Source organism: Haliaeetus albicilla, chromosome 13 (genome assembly GCF_947461875.1).
Source record: "Haliaeetus albicilla chromosome 13, bHalAlb1.1, whole genome shotgun sequence".
NCBI lineage: Eukaryota > Metazoa > Chordata > Aves > Accipitriformes > Accipitridae > Haliaeetus > Haliaeetus albicilla.
Window position 1 is genome coordinate 16,113,115 of NC_091495.1, and position 19,119 is coordinate 16,132,233.

A 19,119-nucleotide genomic window follows, 5' to 3' on the forward strand; every position below is an offset into this window, starting at 1 on the left:
ATCAGTTATTTCCAATCCAAGTAAAAGTCATGTTTATAATATTTAACCCTTTATTTGCAATAACAATCTTAAAAACTAATTTGACTAAATTACATCAAAATTTTGATGGTTTACACAAGACCATCTACCACAATAAAAGCTATGGATGTTACACCCACAAATCTATGCAGGCAAGAATTAACTAGGTGCAGACTGATGGAAACAAAAAATTCTGCATATCTTCGTGAAGAGGCCCCAATCACTGTCAGGATCAAAGAATCATTAAAAAATAAAGGGGAAACTGGCAGGAATCTCAAGTGATCATCAGTCCATCTCCCAGGCCCAGGAAAAAAAAAAAAAAATCTTAATATACACGATGGCAGATCCACTATTTCTAAGTGCTGAACATTAACACATCCTTAATGTTAGAAAGTAGTTGCCAATATTTAAGCTCATATTTGACTTTGCTAATGAACTAATGGAGAAAAGCATACCTTTCAGACATCAGCTATCAATAGCTTCCATTTTCCAAGACTAAGTATATGTATAGAGATCTCTTGAAGGCTACAGCCAATTTTTGTCCTGGCCTTTCCAGTCTCCTCTCTTCACACTCTTGCTTCAGTATGTTTCTTCTCGCTTTGCATTCAGTAAAGAACTCCTAATTTGTCCAAGCTGGTGTGTTATTACACTTTCTATCCAATCTGTGTTAGGTTGATTTATATTTCTGGAGTTACCGTTTCTTTGAAGAACTACCAGGTCTCCATAATTACTTTTCCTACTTAGGGCTCATTTCCATGTGATCTCTTTCTATGAACTCTAAATTTAAATAAACCATGAGCTTTATTAAAGTTTGGAGGTCTTTGATTAACTCTTGAATCTAACAACTGTTTTGCTCAAGATGCTCAGGCTTATTGCAACTGCATAGAATTAGATAAATTGAAGACTGAAAGCTTTCATAAATATCAGGACTCAAAACACACTCTTTTATATAGGTGTCTTCTTTACCGTAGTTTTAAGAGACCCAGTTAAGACTGTTGTCTATGAGACTAAACATTTCTACAAAAACACAGACACGAAAAGAGAAAGCAGATCATGTCCCTACCTGCATGGCTTACAAATACCACTATGAGTCAAACCAGCACATTGAAATTACTAATCGCAAGTACAGGTTATTGAATAAAACATTTCTGAATTAATTACAGCTTAATTCTGAATTTCTCAATTATTCTGAACAGATGGAATACATACTGCAGGAGTTCCAACCTGAAGAGGCAAAAGGTCAAAACAATATTCAATTCTCTGATAAGGATACCTCACAATCTTCCCAAATACTTTAAGTTCCTTGGCAACTGCCAAAAGTCAAGAAATTTCACAAACGTAAAGGCTTCCCTAGTTATAAATTTTGATACACTTCTAGAATTCTCTACATAAAGTTCTGGACGAGCTCTTCCTTTCACCTGATCAGCTAAAAAACCTAGATCTTAAAACAAAAGAAGCCATAAATATTTCATCATTCAAGATGGCCAGTAGAAGATTTCTGCATTTTCTTGTGGATTACAAACTTGATTCCCTCCCCCTCTCCCTGTCCCCCATTCCAGCTTGGATGATGGAGCAAAGTAGAAATTGCACTCATAAAGGAAACACTAAGCATAGAAAAGATTTTTCTTTGTTTTATTCAAGTCAATGCATTTCCTTATGATGCAGAACTACTCCTTGAAGAATATCATCAGTTCCGTAAGAGTTACAGAACAACAGTACTCCTCCTAGATAATTCTTGAAAAGAATTCTTCTATAAAACATGTAAACTGTAAGATTATTTTATCCTCATGCACATTCATATTCCTACATAAATTGTGCCACAGTTATCACACTGGGGAGGAAAAGACATGTTTTCACATAACGCAAAGGTCTGAAGTTAAACACAACATATTTGCATCCACTGTCAAAAAACATTCCTTGTCAATCTCAGCATTTTGAAAACCAGGCCAAGTTTGGACAAGCACTCCATGCTGAACTCTTTTTGAATGATCTTTCTATAAATTAACATTTGGCTTGCAACAGATGAAGCGATTACATAACTCTGAAACATAACTGAAATGTACCTTCAAGATTCATCACATTTGGTACTGCCACATAAGCTTTAAGTCTGAATAATTCCAACTTTCCTGTTCAAGCCTTGACAACATATGAACACTGAAATAAAAAAGCCAGGCAATTAACTTAGTCAGCTTCTGACTTATGTGACTGAACAAATGAAATGAAATTACTGAATTCCATTTTGATAAGATATTGGCCTTGTATTGCTGGAAAAACCTAAATTTTATTGAGTTTTGTACAGGCTTACTTTTTTTAGTAGGGATTTTTGTTTTGGTTTTATATCAAAGAGGAAGATAAATTCTCTACTGTGTCATGGAAATATAGTGCAAACAGTTTCAAAAACTGCCAGATCACTGTCTCTTCAAGTAAGCCTTCAGAGAAACAGTGCTTTAACAAACAGTCTTGTAACAATTTTCTACAGTTCAATGAGCCTTAGCAGCAGCTTTGCAAGTCCCGTCTTATATTGATAAAAAGGAAACTGAAACCATGCATCCAACAACCCCGAAAGTCACAGTACTTTGCTCTTTGTACTATTTACAGGAGGTGCATTCTAACTACGTGTTGAACTACCTGGCATTAGTGTTTTAGAGGTACAACATCAAACACTACCATCTCCTTTTTTGCATGTCTTTATCACCCTACAGTATTTCTTCCAAATGTTTTGTTATTTAACTAGCAACACATAGTTCAGTGTTTCAGTCATATACCAAATTTAGTTAAGTACTAAATGAAGACTTTGCACAACCTTGATTCACAAGTCATAAAAACAAAACCCAAAACAAATGCTAGAAACCAAACATCACTGAACTGTTATGGTACAACTGATATTTTTTTGACGAATGTCATACTCTGACAGCACCAGTCTCTCCCTGGTGCAGTATGAATTGCAGTAGTAGCTCCTAGTATCTGCTCAAAACTGACAAAAAATCACGTTAAAGCCCTGAGAATATCTCCTGCCTCAGGAGTATGTAAAAGAAAACTCCATACATCTATGCATAAGATCATGTTAGCAACACTGGATTAAACAAACAGATCAACCTTTGGGCTCTTTCAGAACCAACCCTCCATTATTATTTTTTTTTCCAGGTCACTAAAAAGAAGGCAGTCGCTTTATCTGTTTCGGGAGTTTCAGGAGTTTCGTGAGACACCAGGGCTGCAAAGGTAATTTGATGATGGCAATCTTTTTCCCACGCAGATACAGCAGCTCACAGGTGTAAGCACTTGCATACATACAGGTGCGTGGACTGCTTTTCAGAGCAGAAAAGACTGGACACGATCATCCCACACCCTGCGACAACCTTCACTGTAACCAGTCGTCATCCAAATCCAGCTTCAATTGGCTGAAACCCTTTACAGGTAAAGGTGACAGTGACAGCTCTAGAGGGACTTCACTCATTTCCCTGTCCTACGTTTCCTGTAAGGTCATGATTTTAAAGGAAAATAACATACTGGAAAAGATACACTACCAAACTAAAACAAAACCACACACACCCCACCACGCAGTTTACAGCAGGAACATGTACCTAGACAGCTTGCCAACTAAGGCAGACTAACAGAGGTCATCATGTACAATATGGCTTTGTTGGAGGGTTGCTCATGAAAAACAGGCAATAAAAATCAGTAACTTATTACCATGATAGCTTAAAAATCAAACACAGTGAACCGCCTACCATAAACCAAAGGAATGGTATATGGGGAATGAAGAAATTTGTGATTCCAAAACAACAGCAAGCTGTTCTCCAGAATTTTTTCAGAAGAAAACAGTATAAAGCCCATCGCAACTTATACAGCAAACTGACAGGAAGCTGCTGGTGTAACAGGAAAAGCAAATGAATTAACATATAAATATGTAGGTAAGTAGCAAGTCTCTATCTACAATACTATTGGTGCTTGGAGTTCAGCTTTGCCTCAGATTTGCTCTGTGATTTTGGGCAAGTCACATAGATCTCTGTGTAGATATGTTTATATAAAGATATTTGCTCTCAAAGTACCTTAATCTCCAGAGATGAAACATTATATGAAATGTAAATGTTGATATTTACAGCTTACAGCCCTCTAATAACAGCTGAAATGTGCATTCCATATTCATCATCTGAAAAGCAGTCTTCATACATGTTTTGACAATGTGTGAACATTCAGCACCAACTTACTGTGTGTTATCTGGCTGTGAAGTATGACCAAAAAAAATCCAACAAAAACCCCATAGTAAAAAAACCAAAATAAACAACCAAACAAAAAACCCGAACAACCCCCAAAAACTTACTTGCAGAAGTGTTCCATGAATATTATTCTGTCGTATGCAAGGACTGGTAGAGTCTGGAAGCCCCTCCAGCAAGGACAGCACTGTATGTGGTACTTCATTTACCATAACAAATGGAACAAGGGCCCGACCTGACATCTCACGTGAACGGTACACAGGAGAGTGCCCACACCTAGAAAAAGGAGAAATACCTATTTTTTGTCATCCAGCTGTAACCCACTGCTGTGGCTAAAAAAAACCCCAAAGGATAATGCAATGAAAACTAAGCCACATTTCCCACAAATCAAATGTACAGTCTTTCTTCTCAGTAGTGCAAGAGCATTTGCCCCGACACATGTCATACTAGAGCCATGCTGGAGCCTTTTTTTTCCTTCAGAAGTTCCTGTGTTTATATAAAGTAAAAAAAAAAAAAAAAAAGAAAAAAAGAAAAGATGCAATTATGCCATGAAGCAGGTAAGTATACGGTCCTGTTCCATCTTTCTTGATGTTTATGTTACATACTATACAGCAATAATACTCAAAAGTATTATGAGTTTGACTTAAAACTATTAAACACCATACTCTTAATCGGATGTTTCCGTAATAACACAACATGGTGTCTAATGGAATTTTAGGCCATATCTCCCACTGGTTTTTAGAACATATTTAAAGGCAGGAAGTAAAAGACACATTGGAAAATAATCTTCTATTATTTATAATTAGTATCTCAAAAATAAATACTTTTTATTTATTAAAAATTAACTGATAAGACTCAAGACTGCATATAAAACACAGGCCAAAAAGAACCTTTCATCTTTTAATGTTATTAAGGTTTTAACTGGCTGTTAATTTATTATAGACAGACAATTAACTATTCAGCTATATTAACCAGCTGTATACTACTTCCGTAGCATGTACACTGAGTAGAAGTGAACAAAATTCTTTTGTCAACTAAAAGTAGGTTAGGCTAAATCTTTCAAAGCCAGCAATTCTTGCACGTGTCAATTTTTGTAAGGCAGGTACAATTCAGCCACCTGCAATTTCAGACAACTGAGAAAGTTACCACAGGGTTTAGAAACGAATGGCCAAATGACTTCAGTGATGTAAAATGCAGTATGGCGGAAGTTATGCTCTGATACCTCCCAGCTGATTGTGATGACCCAGAGAGATGGCCTTCCCTCCTCCTACCCTCTCATCCTTTTCCTGAACTGCTTCTCACATATTTGCAGTTTACAAAAATCACACGTAGTTGAGATTATCCCCTGCCAAAATGGACAAACCACTTTTGAGTTCTTGAAAACAAGCCCTGCAGGGTCATGCCTGCATATTTAAAAAATGAAATGAAATTAAAAGGTGTTCTGAGGTTTCATATATCTCTAGCAAATTTAAATCAATACTCAAAGTAGTTGTTTACTTTAGTTCACATCAAAGAAATACAGAAAACATTTTCCATCTTGAACTAGCAACTGAATTAATAGGGTTTTGAACACAAGACAGTAAACAGACTTAATTGAAATAGCGTTAACAGTTCTGACATTTTAGTCATGTTAGGCCATGGTATGCCTGAAAAACACAGACCTTGTTCAGAGGAAGTAGAGAGCTATGCTACCCCTGAATGACAGGCTTTTGTGGGAATTTTCATTTTCGCAGTATGGCAGCATGTTCTCTCCCCCGCCTCCCCATGTCTTCCCTCATAGGGAATGATTTTTAGAAATATCATTGCATTTCCTTTTCAGTGACTGGCTGTCCTTCACAACAGGATGCAAAAGCAGAGCAGTCACAACTAGAGGCTCTTCCATACGGAAAAGCTTTAATTCTGTATTGACAAAGTGCAAGAAGAAAGTCAGCCTAGCTCTTAATAAAAAGCTTCATTTTTTTTTAAACAAAAACGTTTTAAATCTACTGCACAGTAAACTTAAACCCGAGAAGTGATTTGTCTGCAACCATTTCTTTATTTTTGCTAAATCGTATTCTCTTAACCAAGAGATTCTCACATGTTGATGTTCTTTCCAAACGCAAGCAACACTGATACTGTAATGAACATCTAGTTTTTAAGTAGCTATAACTGTTTACTCAGGAATGTTCTTTATTTTGTTCATGACCTTTTACAAATCCCAAGGAATCCAACATGTCTTCAGAAGGAAGAGTGGAAAAATGGGTAAAATGCCAGGGTTTCCTCTAACTTGTGCAAGGGTACTTTCCAACACTGCATGCTTCATAGAGGGTTTTCTCCTCAAACACAATGCAATGAATTAGAATGGAATTCTGTAGGTTTTTTCTTAGTAATAAAAAACAGAGTTGAGAACAATTTTTAGATAAACCGACTCTAACTTTGTTGTCTTGTAAAAACTGAATTAAAGACTTATAACACCTGCACATATGTATATGGAGATGCAGTATTTTACATATCAAATTTTGTTCCATGCTGTTATTTTATCAAATTTATTATGGAAACAGAAGTGACTGCTCTACATTTTGAAAGAAGAAAATAATTTCATATTACAGGCAAAATTGTCTCAGCTGCCTAGTCTGGGTCCACAACAGAGGCTGCCACCTCAGCATTTACACTGAATGTCCATAAGGCAAAAGTGCAATTCTCAAAACTACCAACAAGTCTAATCTTCACCTCTCCTCATGCCCCAAATTAATGTTCTCTATAAAAACCTCTGCAGTCGAGTATTACCCCACACAGAGGCCTAACTGGGACCCTCAAATCAGGTTCTGTTTTGCACTTTGAGTATTCTAAATCAGGAGGCAATAACCTCCCCTCCCCCCTCCCCCCCCCAGCAAACACCTGAGCAAACACACAGGTGCCCAGCGGGTGGAGAAATCACCCAGGATGCAGGGGACCCGGTTCTGCAACTTTCTGTGCCTGAGGGAAATGCAAACCCACAGCTACTACTTGCCCAAAGGGCAACCCAGCCACCAACCTGCTACTGTACTACACACCTGCTGTACATTAATGCAAACTTCTCACACTACAGATTGCTACATAGGGCGCAGTGTAGTCACAGGAACTGATATCTTAGTGGAAACTCTCAGAAGAGCACTCCTACGAAGTCACTGCTAAGGAACAAAAGTGTCACAAAGTTTAAGAACAATAAAGTATCTGCTTATAGGAACACATATGGGAACACAAGGAAGGTATTTCACATTGGCGAATAGCTTCACAAATCTGAGAGGGGTTAACATTCTGACTGTTTCTTCCACCCCCCCCTTTTTTTTTTAAATGAAATTTATTTCTTTTTTAAAATCTCATAATACTCAAAAGAAAATTGGTCACAGCCCCAAGAAACAGTACTGATAACATTTCAAATACACTTCTTTCACATACACATGCAAGATATCATACCAAGTCACCACTAGTGACCTCTCCCTGAACTTCTGCATACCCTGAAGGCACTTATGTTTGTATCTTTCATGTTTTGAAGGAACTTGGCATCATTCCTGAATCATGCAAGAAGTTTGAGAACAATGTCAAAATATACACTACTTTTTCCATAAACTGTAACAGCACCCCAGATTGAGAACAGGCAGTTTTGATTTTTACTGGATCCCACTTAAATATAATCTCTTACCTGTAAATAAAACTAAACAGGATCAATTGTCAAAAAGCTAGAGGAAGAGTGAATGCAAATAAAACAACTGAGTAACACAAAACAGCAATCTAACCCAATGTAGCAATTTTTTGTTTATTGTTATATCAGCCTCCAAGATCAACTATACACCTTAACACTGAGTCCACCACCTGTATTCTTAAATATTTATTTTATCTAGGATTTAGCAACAACTATGGGAAGCAACATCACAAGCTGTATCAAGAAAAATCTTTACACAATTACAGCAATCACTGTAACTCAGTTTGTACCTGCAGCAAAACCTAGCAGCTTAAGGAAAGAAGTATTTGAAGGCTATGAAATTATTCTGGCTACTCTTCCTGCAGCAGTTTAACAAACTGCCATCCCTGAGATTAGTTTCACTTATGTGGTAGCAGTTGCCTTGCCAAGACGTTGGCAGAAAGGAACAGGACCTCCAGCCTTGGCCACTTCACCATCCAGACTCTGAGCTTCACCTGCCAACAACATGACTAAAATCTGCCACAGGCTGCCTCTTCTCATCTTCTCTGCAGGCAAGTACAAGCAATGGAGTCTTGCATCCGTTAGGGCAGCGTGTGTGTGTGTGTGCAAACCTGTATTTAAAACTGTTTCATTTTACTTTGATTTGAAAAATACTTCGTGGGCGGGGGGGGGAAGAAGTGTTTTCAGTACATGACACTTTCTTTAGATGCAGATCGTGTATAAATAGACTTTAAAATCTAAGCAATATCTAAAATGTTGTCATACGTAAAAAAATACAGTATGTGAACCTAATTTTATTATATCTCAAGGTACCAACGAGCAATGAAACTTGCAAAATCTTCATGTGATTACCTTTCTATTAAATCCTGAGGGCTATTACCAACTGTTGAAGTAGTATTCCACATTGAACTCAGTACTGTTTATCTAGGTGCACGAGGTATTGGATGTAAACATGTTTACTTCAAACAGTCCATGATCAAGAACAAAAAGTCAATAAATCTGAGGTTTCACTTTGTGTAACTATAGATTCAATGCATTTCCACTGCTCCCTTCCAGCTTTAATACTTAGATCCTGAATAACCCTCCTAACTGACATAATTTATGACCAACTCTCATAAGGCACAGAGATTCCATACTCCTCTGCACATATCAAAGTATCCAATTTATTACTCTGCCTACAAACAACAAAGCACTAGCTGTAAATAAAAACAGCTTAAACTTAAAAAACAAACAAACAAAAAACCCTGCAGGTGTTTCCTATGTGCTCATTTTTCTCCCTTTCTTATTACTCCCCCTCAACAGACCTTATATTACCCAAGTTAACAAACCAAATAAGGATTACCTTCTATATGAAGGTCACAGAAACAAATAAGCAGAATTAACTTGAAAAAATCACACCTGTAGCTGAAAATATGTCTATTGTATTAAATAATACCTACAGTTGTTAGAAGAAGGATTAACAAGGAGAAAAATACATATTTCCAGGTTTACTGGATGTTGTCACAGTGATCTGTGCATTACTAATTATGTCACTGCTTATTAACAATACAGTTCCTGCAGTCCTATAGACAGTACTGCAGCATCATAGTTTTGTTTTCAACTAAAATACATTAACATCCATTGCCTTCACAAATTGTTGGAAGAGAGAATTGGGAATAGAAGCTGTGAAAATGGAACTGAAACAACAGGAGAACAGGCTGAAAAACGAGGAAGGGAACATTCTGCAGAAGGTGCCTCTGATCTTGTAAGTCAAACCAAGTATCCTACCACCATCACAAGAAGAGTTTGGGAGAAGAGGGCAGCATGAGCCAGGAAAGGCACACTTGCTATTCAAACAAATCAACTCTGCCTGCTAGTTAAAACATTTTAACAGCCTCCAGGGATTTTAAAAGATAAAACTGATTAAAAATAAATGAATAAGTAAAAATCAAATAGATGGTATCCTTTAAACCCTGGAGCTAGTTATGCCACAAGGTCCTAACAAATGCACTGGAAAGAAAAAGTTGTAATAAGGCTTCTGTCTGATTCTACACAGACACAGTACGTTGTATGAGAAAGAGGTTTTCTCTTTCCTCTGCCATGCAGCTATAGTTCAAGTCATGTAATCAGTTCTAAAGCAAGAATTAAAAACATTAAATTACATTAGGGGAAAACATAGATAGGGATCACAGAGAAAAGTATTTAGCAACAGATCCAGTTTGTATTAGAAAGAGTTTGGTTATTAAGATTCAAGAGCATTGTACTGTCTGTATTAAGTGAAATAACAAAAAAAAAAAAGAGAATCTTTCTAGAAAAAAATTAATCATGATTATATACTAGCTCATTTTTTTCCCTTCAAGTTCTCTGAGATATTAAATTTAGCTTTCAAATGCAGTATTACAGGTTTCCAAGCAAACAGAGGCCCAAAAATAGCATTAAAAAAATACATTCATGCTTCCACACAATTAACATAAATTGGACTTCCATACTGGGGACAGATCAGCGGGACAGTACCTGATCATTAACATAAGAGTAAGGTTTCCTGGAATATGAGTAGTAATTTGCTATACATGTATGTAGTGTTCCTTTTACTCATTTATTGATTTGCCTGGTTTGTGTTTTTCATTTAAGGAAACACAACTATTTTCCATTTCATTAGATTTCTGTGTTCCTTAGCAATTAAAGTATCCAAAGCATTTAATTTTTAAAACTTATTTCACTGTGGAAACCTGTAATTGACCTGAAGACACTTTTTTGTTCTTAATCTGAAATTAAGAATCAAAAAAAAACCCAGAATAATCTGAGTTTTGATATAGCATCTCAGTATTTACCTGACAAGTAGAAAAACATTACAAAAGTATCAACAGTTTGCTGGAGGTTTTAGATCCACAATCAACACATGAATGTAGACCAGAAAATGTCTGAACATAACCATGGACAGAAACAGATCAAGTGTAATTTCAGGTTACAGTACTAAACCTGTAAATTCGCATCTATTTCCTTTAAAGTGAAGTTAACAGTTGCCCAAACTTCCAGTCTCTTTATGCATTGCATTAAGTATTTTATTCTTCAAACTCTGCCAATTAAGATAAAACCTTATGTATTTGTAAGGGCAGCGTTTTCCACACAAGCACTTAATGAATCAGAGTAGCTGTAAATACTGCAGGAACTATGTAAGCAAAGTGCAGACTTCTATTTGTGAAAGCTGTCCACAAGCTATGCCAGGAGTTGTTTCTCCATATGTTTTCAAGGGCTTTCTAGGAAGAAATTACAGACATTTCTTTTTTCTTGTCACCAAGACCTAGGTTATTGTAAAAAGTGGCCAACTGATACCAAGCTGAATCAACAATAGAAACTTGAATTGTTGTGGTTCAGCCAGCCAACAAACCAAGACCTCTAATGTGTAAGCCTATGAAAACTGTTACTGTGCATAAACTTTAGACCAACAGATATATGTTCTCTTCAAATGGAGATTTGCTATAGAACATGCTGACACAATTTAAATAGCATCTCTTTTCTTGCATTCCCATCAAGAAATCTCAAATAATATCTCCAAGTAGCTAACCTCTAGGTTTATTTAACTGTTTGCTGAAGTCACATGAGGTTAGAGCCTCCTTTCATCAGTTTTTGGTTCACAGCATCCTAGAGAAAAAACAACTGCTCTTAACTCAAGGTCACGTAAAAGAAAAATTTTCATTCACAACCATATTTCAACTTTGTTAATTTGTGAAAAGTTACTATGATGTTTCACAACTGCAGAATAACAGAAAGAAACACACACCACTTACTACCAAAACAGGAAAAAAACACAACAAAGAATGTAGACAAACTACTTTCTGTCTTAGTAACTGCATCATTACTTTGAACTCTATGAAAGGGAAGTTGAATGCATAAATCAAGTCTCAGCACCTTGTGATGATTTTGAAAGCTTCAGCTGACTGTAAACAAGAATGCAACAAGAGGAATTTTCAAAGCTTATTATCAGACCCATTATCAGACCCATGAAACCAACCAAAGGATCTGGGTTCTCAAAGACACCCTCCTTTCAGCCATACCACCAAAAGTAGCTAGCTCATTGCCAAAAAGCCTTCCCAATATCAACTCTTCTCGAACTCAGACTGTTCTTTTTAAATAATATTGGCTTTTAAAAATATCATTATACTTAGTTTTCCTTGACATACCTACTGTCCTCTGCAGAGTTAATGCATTATTTCACTCCATTTTCATGTTCCTTCCTTCAAATACTTTTGCAGAACAAGATAAATGTTACTATTTGGCTACTTGACTAGCAAGGTAGTTACTACTGGCTAATTTTAAGTATGTAAATGAATAATACAATTACTTCACTAATCATGTGTTGACAGTTGAGCCTATTTTGACAGTCTATTTTTTACTAGATCATGTTTTAAATAATAAGTAGTATACATCAGATTTTAACCTAGAATCCCAGACATTGGCCCCCTTCAGGAGTCTGCAATACTGGGAGAAAGATGGTTACTCTCAGTACTCATGAATGCCTCTCCACTAGACATCACCTTTTATTTCCCCTGAATCTGACAGCTACTTACATTTTGTGAATACTTCCTAAATTGCTTCAGATTATAATCTGCCAATTAGAAGCAAACAGATCGATGAACACGGTAAAAACTGGGATAAGGAATTGATATTGAATACCTAGGGGTTGTAGTATTTCCCATCAGCACTACCTGAACATGAAAAGAACATCTGCCTACAGTTTAAGAGAAAAGGCTGAAGAATACAGCAAAGAATGTACAAGATGTACCATGATTTTCAGTTGATCAGAAGGTCTTGAACAGCCTACTGCCAATCAAGCACTTTGCAGTTTTCTCTAGCACTACAATTTGAACTTAATCAAAATGGAAAAAAAATCACAAACTCTTTACCATTTCTCATTTAAAAATGTTAAAAAAAAAGTCTGAAAACCTTCTTATTACTAAATACTTATGGTGAACCATAAATATTTTTTCAGATCGGTACCAATCACTATGCAATCAAGACTGCACAGAATATAGAGTGTAAGTAGAAATGGAAGAATTCCAAGCCAGTCCCAACTCACAAGAGAGGATTTATGCTCGGAGGGGAAAAGCATTCTTCTCCCTCTCTCCTTCTCCCCCAGCCATGCAAAACTTCCATCTTGGATGTCAAGCCAGAGATTTAACACTACAAAATACAGTAAGACTCTAAAAAGCAATGTTATGTTTTAGGTGTGTAGGTTGCTCCTTTTTCCAAATACCTATGCCAACTCATGTATTTTGGGAACCTTGCCTATAATGAAAAGGATATCTGTCTCCATACTGCAATGACAGGTCAGCCCCATAAGTTTCCCCAGCAAGGACAGGGTATTCCAATGGGTTAGAGCCTGCTCCTAGTATCACAGGGATTCCAAATAAATTATTGCAGGCAGTTATAATACTACGCAATTATACTGATCAGACATTAGATTAAGAAAAAAAAAAAAAAAAGACAAACGAAAAAAACAGAGACCAAAGACCAAGAAGATGTGCATGTGATATGTAAAGCCAGGGAGATGCTTTATAAGCAACTGCAATGAAGAGCAGTTATTTTAATAAGACAGTGCTGCAACAAACACGTGTAGTTCTTTTTATCCAATATGAAAAGGCATTCCCACAAAAGCTCTTTGCTTATCAGACCCCTGATAAAATTCCCAGTCTTACAGAAATGGCAGTTGAAAATTGCCAAATTTTAACATTAATTCTCCTACTGGTGCCATGCCACACTAAAATAAAGGAAAAGGAGGAGAAAGGCAGAGAAAGCACGCCTAGCACAACCATCCAGCTATCTTTTTGGCCACTTACCAAAGGATACTAATGTTTAGCTTACAGAAAGTCAGACGGTTGCTTTCAAGTCAGATACAAAATGATGTACTGAACCCCCATATGCAGCTGTACATGTGTGAAAAAAAAAAACAAAAATCTGGGAAGCTCTATTTAAACAATTTACATAAACAGAGATTTTAACAAGGTATACATGAATGACTTCAATCAAGGTCTTCTCAAACAAACTGAAGATACCTTGTTACCAGAACTCCCACACTCCCCCATCTCTTGTGCTCTTTATTCAGTGTAAGGTTTTAAGCTTATTTCAGTCTCACACTTCTGATTTTACATTTGAATTTTGTTTCTTTATTACTCCATATTACCCCAGATCCAATTCCCATGAAGCCGATACAAGCTTTGTCACAGGGCTACAACAGAACAGGACCAGGCACCTGATAAGGCTGGATATAATTTAACATAATTAAACACAACACAGAGCAGTAAAACTAACAGGCATAGGTCAACAAAGATTAACTTTTTTTGAAAGAGCAACCCACAATAATACTATTAATCAGTGAATATTTAAATTCACACCACCTTCTAGAATATTAATACTACTATACTTGGGTGGTTTTCCTTAAGTTGTTTCCTTAAGAAGGGAGCTCTCACAGATTTATAAAATAGTAAGACACAACCGTGACTCCTAGAGAGCCACAAAACTCATGATCAGGTGCTCCACTTCCTAAGAAGCTAAAATAAACCTCGATCAATCTCACTTATTTAATACACATTTTTCAAACTGCCTAAAACATAGAACTCAATGATTTGCAACATTAGTACACACAGGTTACAACAGTAAGATCCTAATTTTACGTATGCACCTTTACATAATTGGATTTGTTGTTCAAAAGCAAAAGATGTGAACTATGGCAATAATATTTCCCCCTCAGTCTATTGAAGCAAACTGAGCAATGAAGACTGAAAAGAATATGCAAGGAATTTGTGAACATAAGTGGAAAAAGAATGGGGAGACAAAAAAAACAGGCAAAGCTGCAGCAGAATGACATTTTGCATCTTAGTAGGAAAGCATCAAAGAACCAGAGATAAATCAGTCAATGGCAAAAGACAGCACAATAATGTAAATATATTAAGTATTATCTGGCAATTGAAAACCATATTTGGGGGATACAGTATTATGCAACGCCATGAGGTTGCTTCATTGCATGGGAAAGTTCTTAAACATTTTACTAATCAGAAAACTATTGAAAACAATGAGTCCTTTGTAGTAGGTTCAAGCAGAGTGCAACTGAAGGTCTATTTTTAAATTTCCAGCAAATATTTTTGAAGATTGACTGTAATTCACTTTGGCCAATAAAAACTGCAAAACAAAAATAATTATGAGACATTAAAATTCAAGTTTGTATTGCCATTAGAAATTTGTATTTTGAGTAACAGCATTTTTAAAATAGCTTTCTAAGCTTGTTGGTTTCTGACAATCTCTGAATAGCATTTTGTACAGAATAATTTATGGAATCTATACGTTATACACTGAACCTCTCGGACTTTACTGAAGGCGTCTGATCTTTTATAACAGAAATTCATATTTTGCTTTTAAATTTTAAGAAAAGTCTTCTGTAACCTGCATATTAGTCTGGATTGGCATCTGTAAAGATTTAACTATAAGTCAACAATACTTAGTGTATTTACCCGCTGAATAAAACCAAAGAGTACCGCATTACATGTGTGCACTAAAGACTCATGTGGAATCATGGCCCCTGGGATTTTTTTTTGCATTTCCCCCCAAGTCTGAAAGAAACTGGGGCCAACAGTCTGCGTCACTTTTTGCAGAGGGACAGACTCACAAATGTAAACCTCTGCTAAGAAATTTAAGGTGAGAGTCACGTAACGCATCCAAAAAGAGTCCACCAAATCCCTAGGGTAAAATCTTCAGAGTCTTATCTAACCCCTTCAAAAAGCCCAAGAAAACAAAGTTTAGCAAACGAACGTCATCCTGGCCCCACAGGCAACCAGCACGGCAGGCCAGCAGGCCCCACAGCGCTGCACAAGGATGTGATTTACAGGAACCTGCCAGGACCCGCACTGGTGCTTGCAGAGGGCTCCCACGCAGCAGGCAGGCATCACCAGTGTCACAGCACTGCCATGGGAAAGGGATCATGGGGGGGCACTCCTGACACCTCGCACTGCTTCAGCCAAGTGATTTTAAGAAATTTACTGAGCTGACTTTGCCAGCAGCCTATTAGGAGGTTTCACGGAACCTGTTCTGATAAGCAAGCTGCAAAAGTAGTAACTTCCAAGAAAAAGTGTACCGATAAAAGAAGTCGTATCATCTTCAGTTGTTTCCTCTGCCTTTCCAAGACAGGGGATAACTAGATCAACATAAATCCACGTACCCTCTAGCAGATGTGTCCAGCCCACTTAAATAATGGATTTACTTGAGCTTTCCTATCACAGCTACTATGACAGCATTTGAGCTGACCATTTGCTCACAGCTGATGTGGACTTCCCCTCTCCTTCTCTAAGCACTCTTTCAGGAATGACTTATGGTAACAGGGCAGCTGACAACGCTCCATCCTACAGCAATTTTTCCTCATCACACACAATTTTGTTTTCCTTGAATCTTAGTGTCTGTCATTAACTAACAGTCACAGAAATTATCCTTGTATATTAATGACAAGCTCACTCGAGTCCAAAACCAAAATAGCACTGTATCAGTTCAGGGTGGTGGTTGGAGGGGGGCAGGAGGGGGAACAGAACAGCTGTAAAGGACTAGTGCTTCCCACTGCCACCTACTCTGGTCCCGGACTAAAAACAGCATCAGGGGATTTTAGAATTTAGCTCCCTCATCTTACAAAAATATGCAAGTTACAAAATTCTGCACAAGAAAACAGTGTCTATATCATAACTGTGTTAATTTCATGGAAAGATGTTTACATTTCTATTTAAACTGTCCTCAGACAGTGAGTTTCTTCAATGACTTGCAACATCATATACCTAGAAGCAACACTGCTTTAAAACTTTGTCAAATAGATTTCAAAGGGGAAATTTCACTAAGAATTAAAAAGTTTTGTCAAGTGGAAGACAAGGCACATACACCCAAAGAATTTAAAAAAAAAAAACTTATGCTATTTGACACTTTAAAGCTAATTTTTTTAAAACTTTTTAATCTTTTAAGAAGTCACACTCCTAAATAAGGCTAGACTTCAATTAGTGAAAAGTATCCAAGTCAATATAGTAATACGTATTTTACTCCTTCAGAGCATTCAGCCTGGAACATTTAACACTAAACAAACACTCTGTCAATGCCACGGTACAAGAGGACATAAGGTAATTCAAATTTAGATCATTCTGAAGAGATTACAGGTCTTTCAAAGGAGGATGGGGAGGCGAAAGGGAGGTTATGTTTTTGTTTCATACTTAAAACACTACCTCCCGATTACCTCCCTTGTTAATCAAAAACATTCTGTACATTCCTTCATCTTAGAAAGTAACCATTAAAGCAGACCTATCAAACTCTTTAAAAAAAAAAAAAGGTGAGGTAGTAAGTTGTGAATCAAAGTGTTCCCTTCCAAATAAAATATTGGCAAGGGAAAAGGGGGAAAAAAACTGACTTTTAATAGAACTGCAGATTGGTAATCAAATGCCCTAGTTCAACAGGGAGTAACAAGTATGTGCAAAGAGACTGAGATTTGTCCTTGTAGCATTTAATCCTACTCATACTGTGCAATTCATCTCAGCACAGTCAGAACAACCACAGCTCTACTCCCACTAGATGGAAAATTCCACTCGGGCTTAAGTGAAACTCTTCAAAAGCCCAATTTGAATTCTTCCCGCTAAACCCAGTTTTTTTCAGAGAACTGCTCATTCACTTGCAAACAAAGTATTCTGTTCATCCTCTCAGAGCAACAAATGAATGCCACTTCATTGTGGGTTGAGCCCTGGAAAGAGTCTGAAGATCAGTTATGGGTTATATTCACCCTTCCTCTTTCCCTACCGCGTAAGTGGCATCTTTCCTTGACAGTGGTACAGCAATAGAAATGTAAAAATCTCACAGTATAAATATGGCAATTAAATGTTATAATTGCATTGGGCTACCATGTAATTATATGTATATGTAGATGTTCTATAATACAATACTACATTAAGCAATTCAAAGGAACATTTAATATATACAATTTAATGTCTTGATGTATAGGGCCTTTGGCACCAGGCCTTCTCTTTGATCCTCTCTAAAGTGGTTACTTCACAACAATCTTCATTACCACCTTCCAAAGAACAACCAAATGAACAGGAAAGAATTTTATTTTAGTTCATCTGCTCCTGCTGAATGGAAAATAGGAAGGGAAATAGAAGGGAAAACAGCAACATATTTATCTTACTTAGGTAAATCACCCCTATGTATTGCAACTAATGCAGTCAGAGTGAACTGAAAACCATCATGGTATTCACAGCACAAGGACATAAGAGCTGTACACAGAAATACAGCCAGTAACAGGACACTGAGCTATATTATAAATACATACATTTCACCCTGCAGAATCCTTGGTATTGTCCCCTGGCAACCATAAAAAATGCCAACGCTTTGCTAAGTAACCCATCAGAAAATGCATGTCTGTACACCCACATACAATTTTCTATCTGAAATACCGAAGAATTTTATTCTAGTCTTATACCTGTATCCACAGCACCTACTGCCAAATTCAGTGGAAAGAAGACGCAGAAAACATCCATCTTTATGTGCCATACTACTCCTCTTTAGGAGCACAGTTAAAGGAAGGCAGGTCCAATGATACAGGTTTCTTAAACGTTTCCAGTTCTTCTTTTAAAGATTTTATTGGGTTTTTCTCCTCACATCTTCTGAATGGATTTAAATAACCTCAAGAGAATAAGCTAATTAAAGAGTGTGAAGAGTTATTCTGCCGGTGTATGTACCTTGCCAAAAGCAGTGGTCATAATATAAATATAAAGACAAAACCCAAAAGCTGTAACGAAAAGCTTATCAAAAGTTAATCTATCACTTACCAGAAACTATGCTGAAACATTAATAAATAAATAAGCATTCTCCAGTGTATTAACAAAGGCATAAAAACAGAGCTAATCAATGATGTAACCAACAAATACAGTTTTAAACATTTCCCCCAAAAGCATTTAAGATTCAGATACAGCAGAAACCCAAACATTTTTAATTGTTAAACACTGTGCATTTAAAAACTCTTTACTACAGGTTTTTTCCTTTAAGAAAAAATGGTAGGTTATTATTTATTCTTGAGAGTTCCAAAAAACATCGTAAGAAGCAAGAGATACATCACATCTGCTGTGAAGAATAAGCAGACAGAGCTGCTATTATTTTCTAATGTAAACAGTTTAAAATAAAAATTGGAAGAACTTAGGATTACAACAACTTTATCTTGTGTCCTGGTTTCAGCTGGGA

At 36.7% G+C, this 19,119-nt stretch overlaps 1 protein-coding gene across 11 annotated transcripts in view; it reads right to left on the bottom strand.

Annotated features, from left to right (window-relative positions):
- THADA (THADA armadillo repeat containing) overlaps window positions 1-19,119 on the bottom strand; it is a 171,601-nt gene that overhangs the window by 88,664 nt on the left and 63,818 nt on the right. For all 11 annotated transcript variants that reach the window (XR_011327475.1, XM_069800252.1, XM_069800256.1 and 8 more), the window contains one exon: window positions 4,340-4,508. Coding sequence is in view for 10 of the 11 variants with exons in the window: in XM_069800252.1 (XP_069656353.1) it covers window positions 4,340-4,508 (169 nt within the window). In the remaining variant the exon portion in view is untranslated. The remainder of the gene's footprint in view (window positions 1-4,339; window positions 4,509-19,119) is intronic.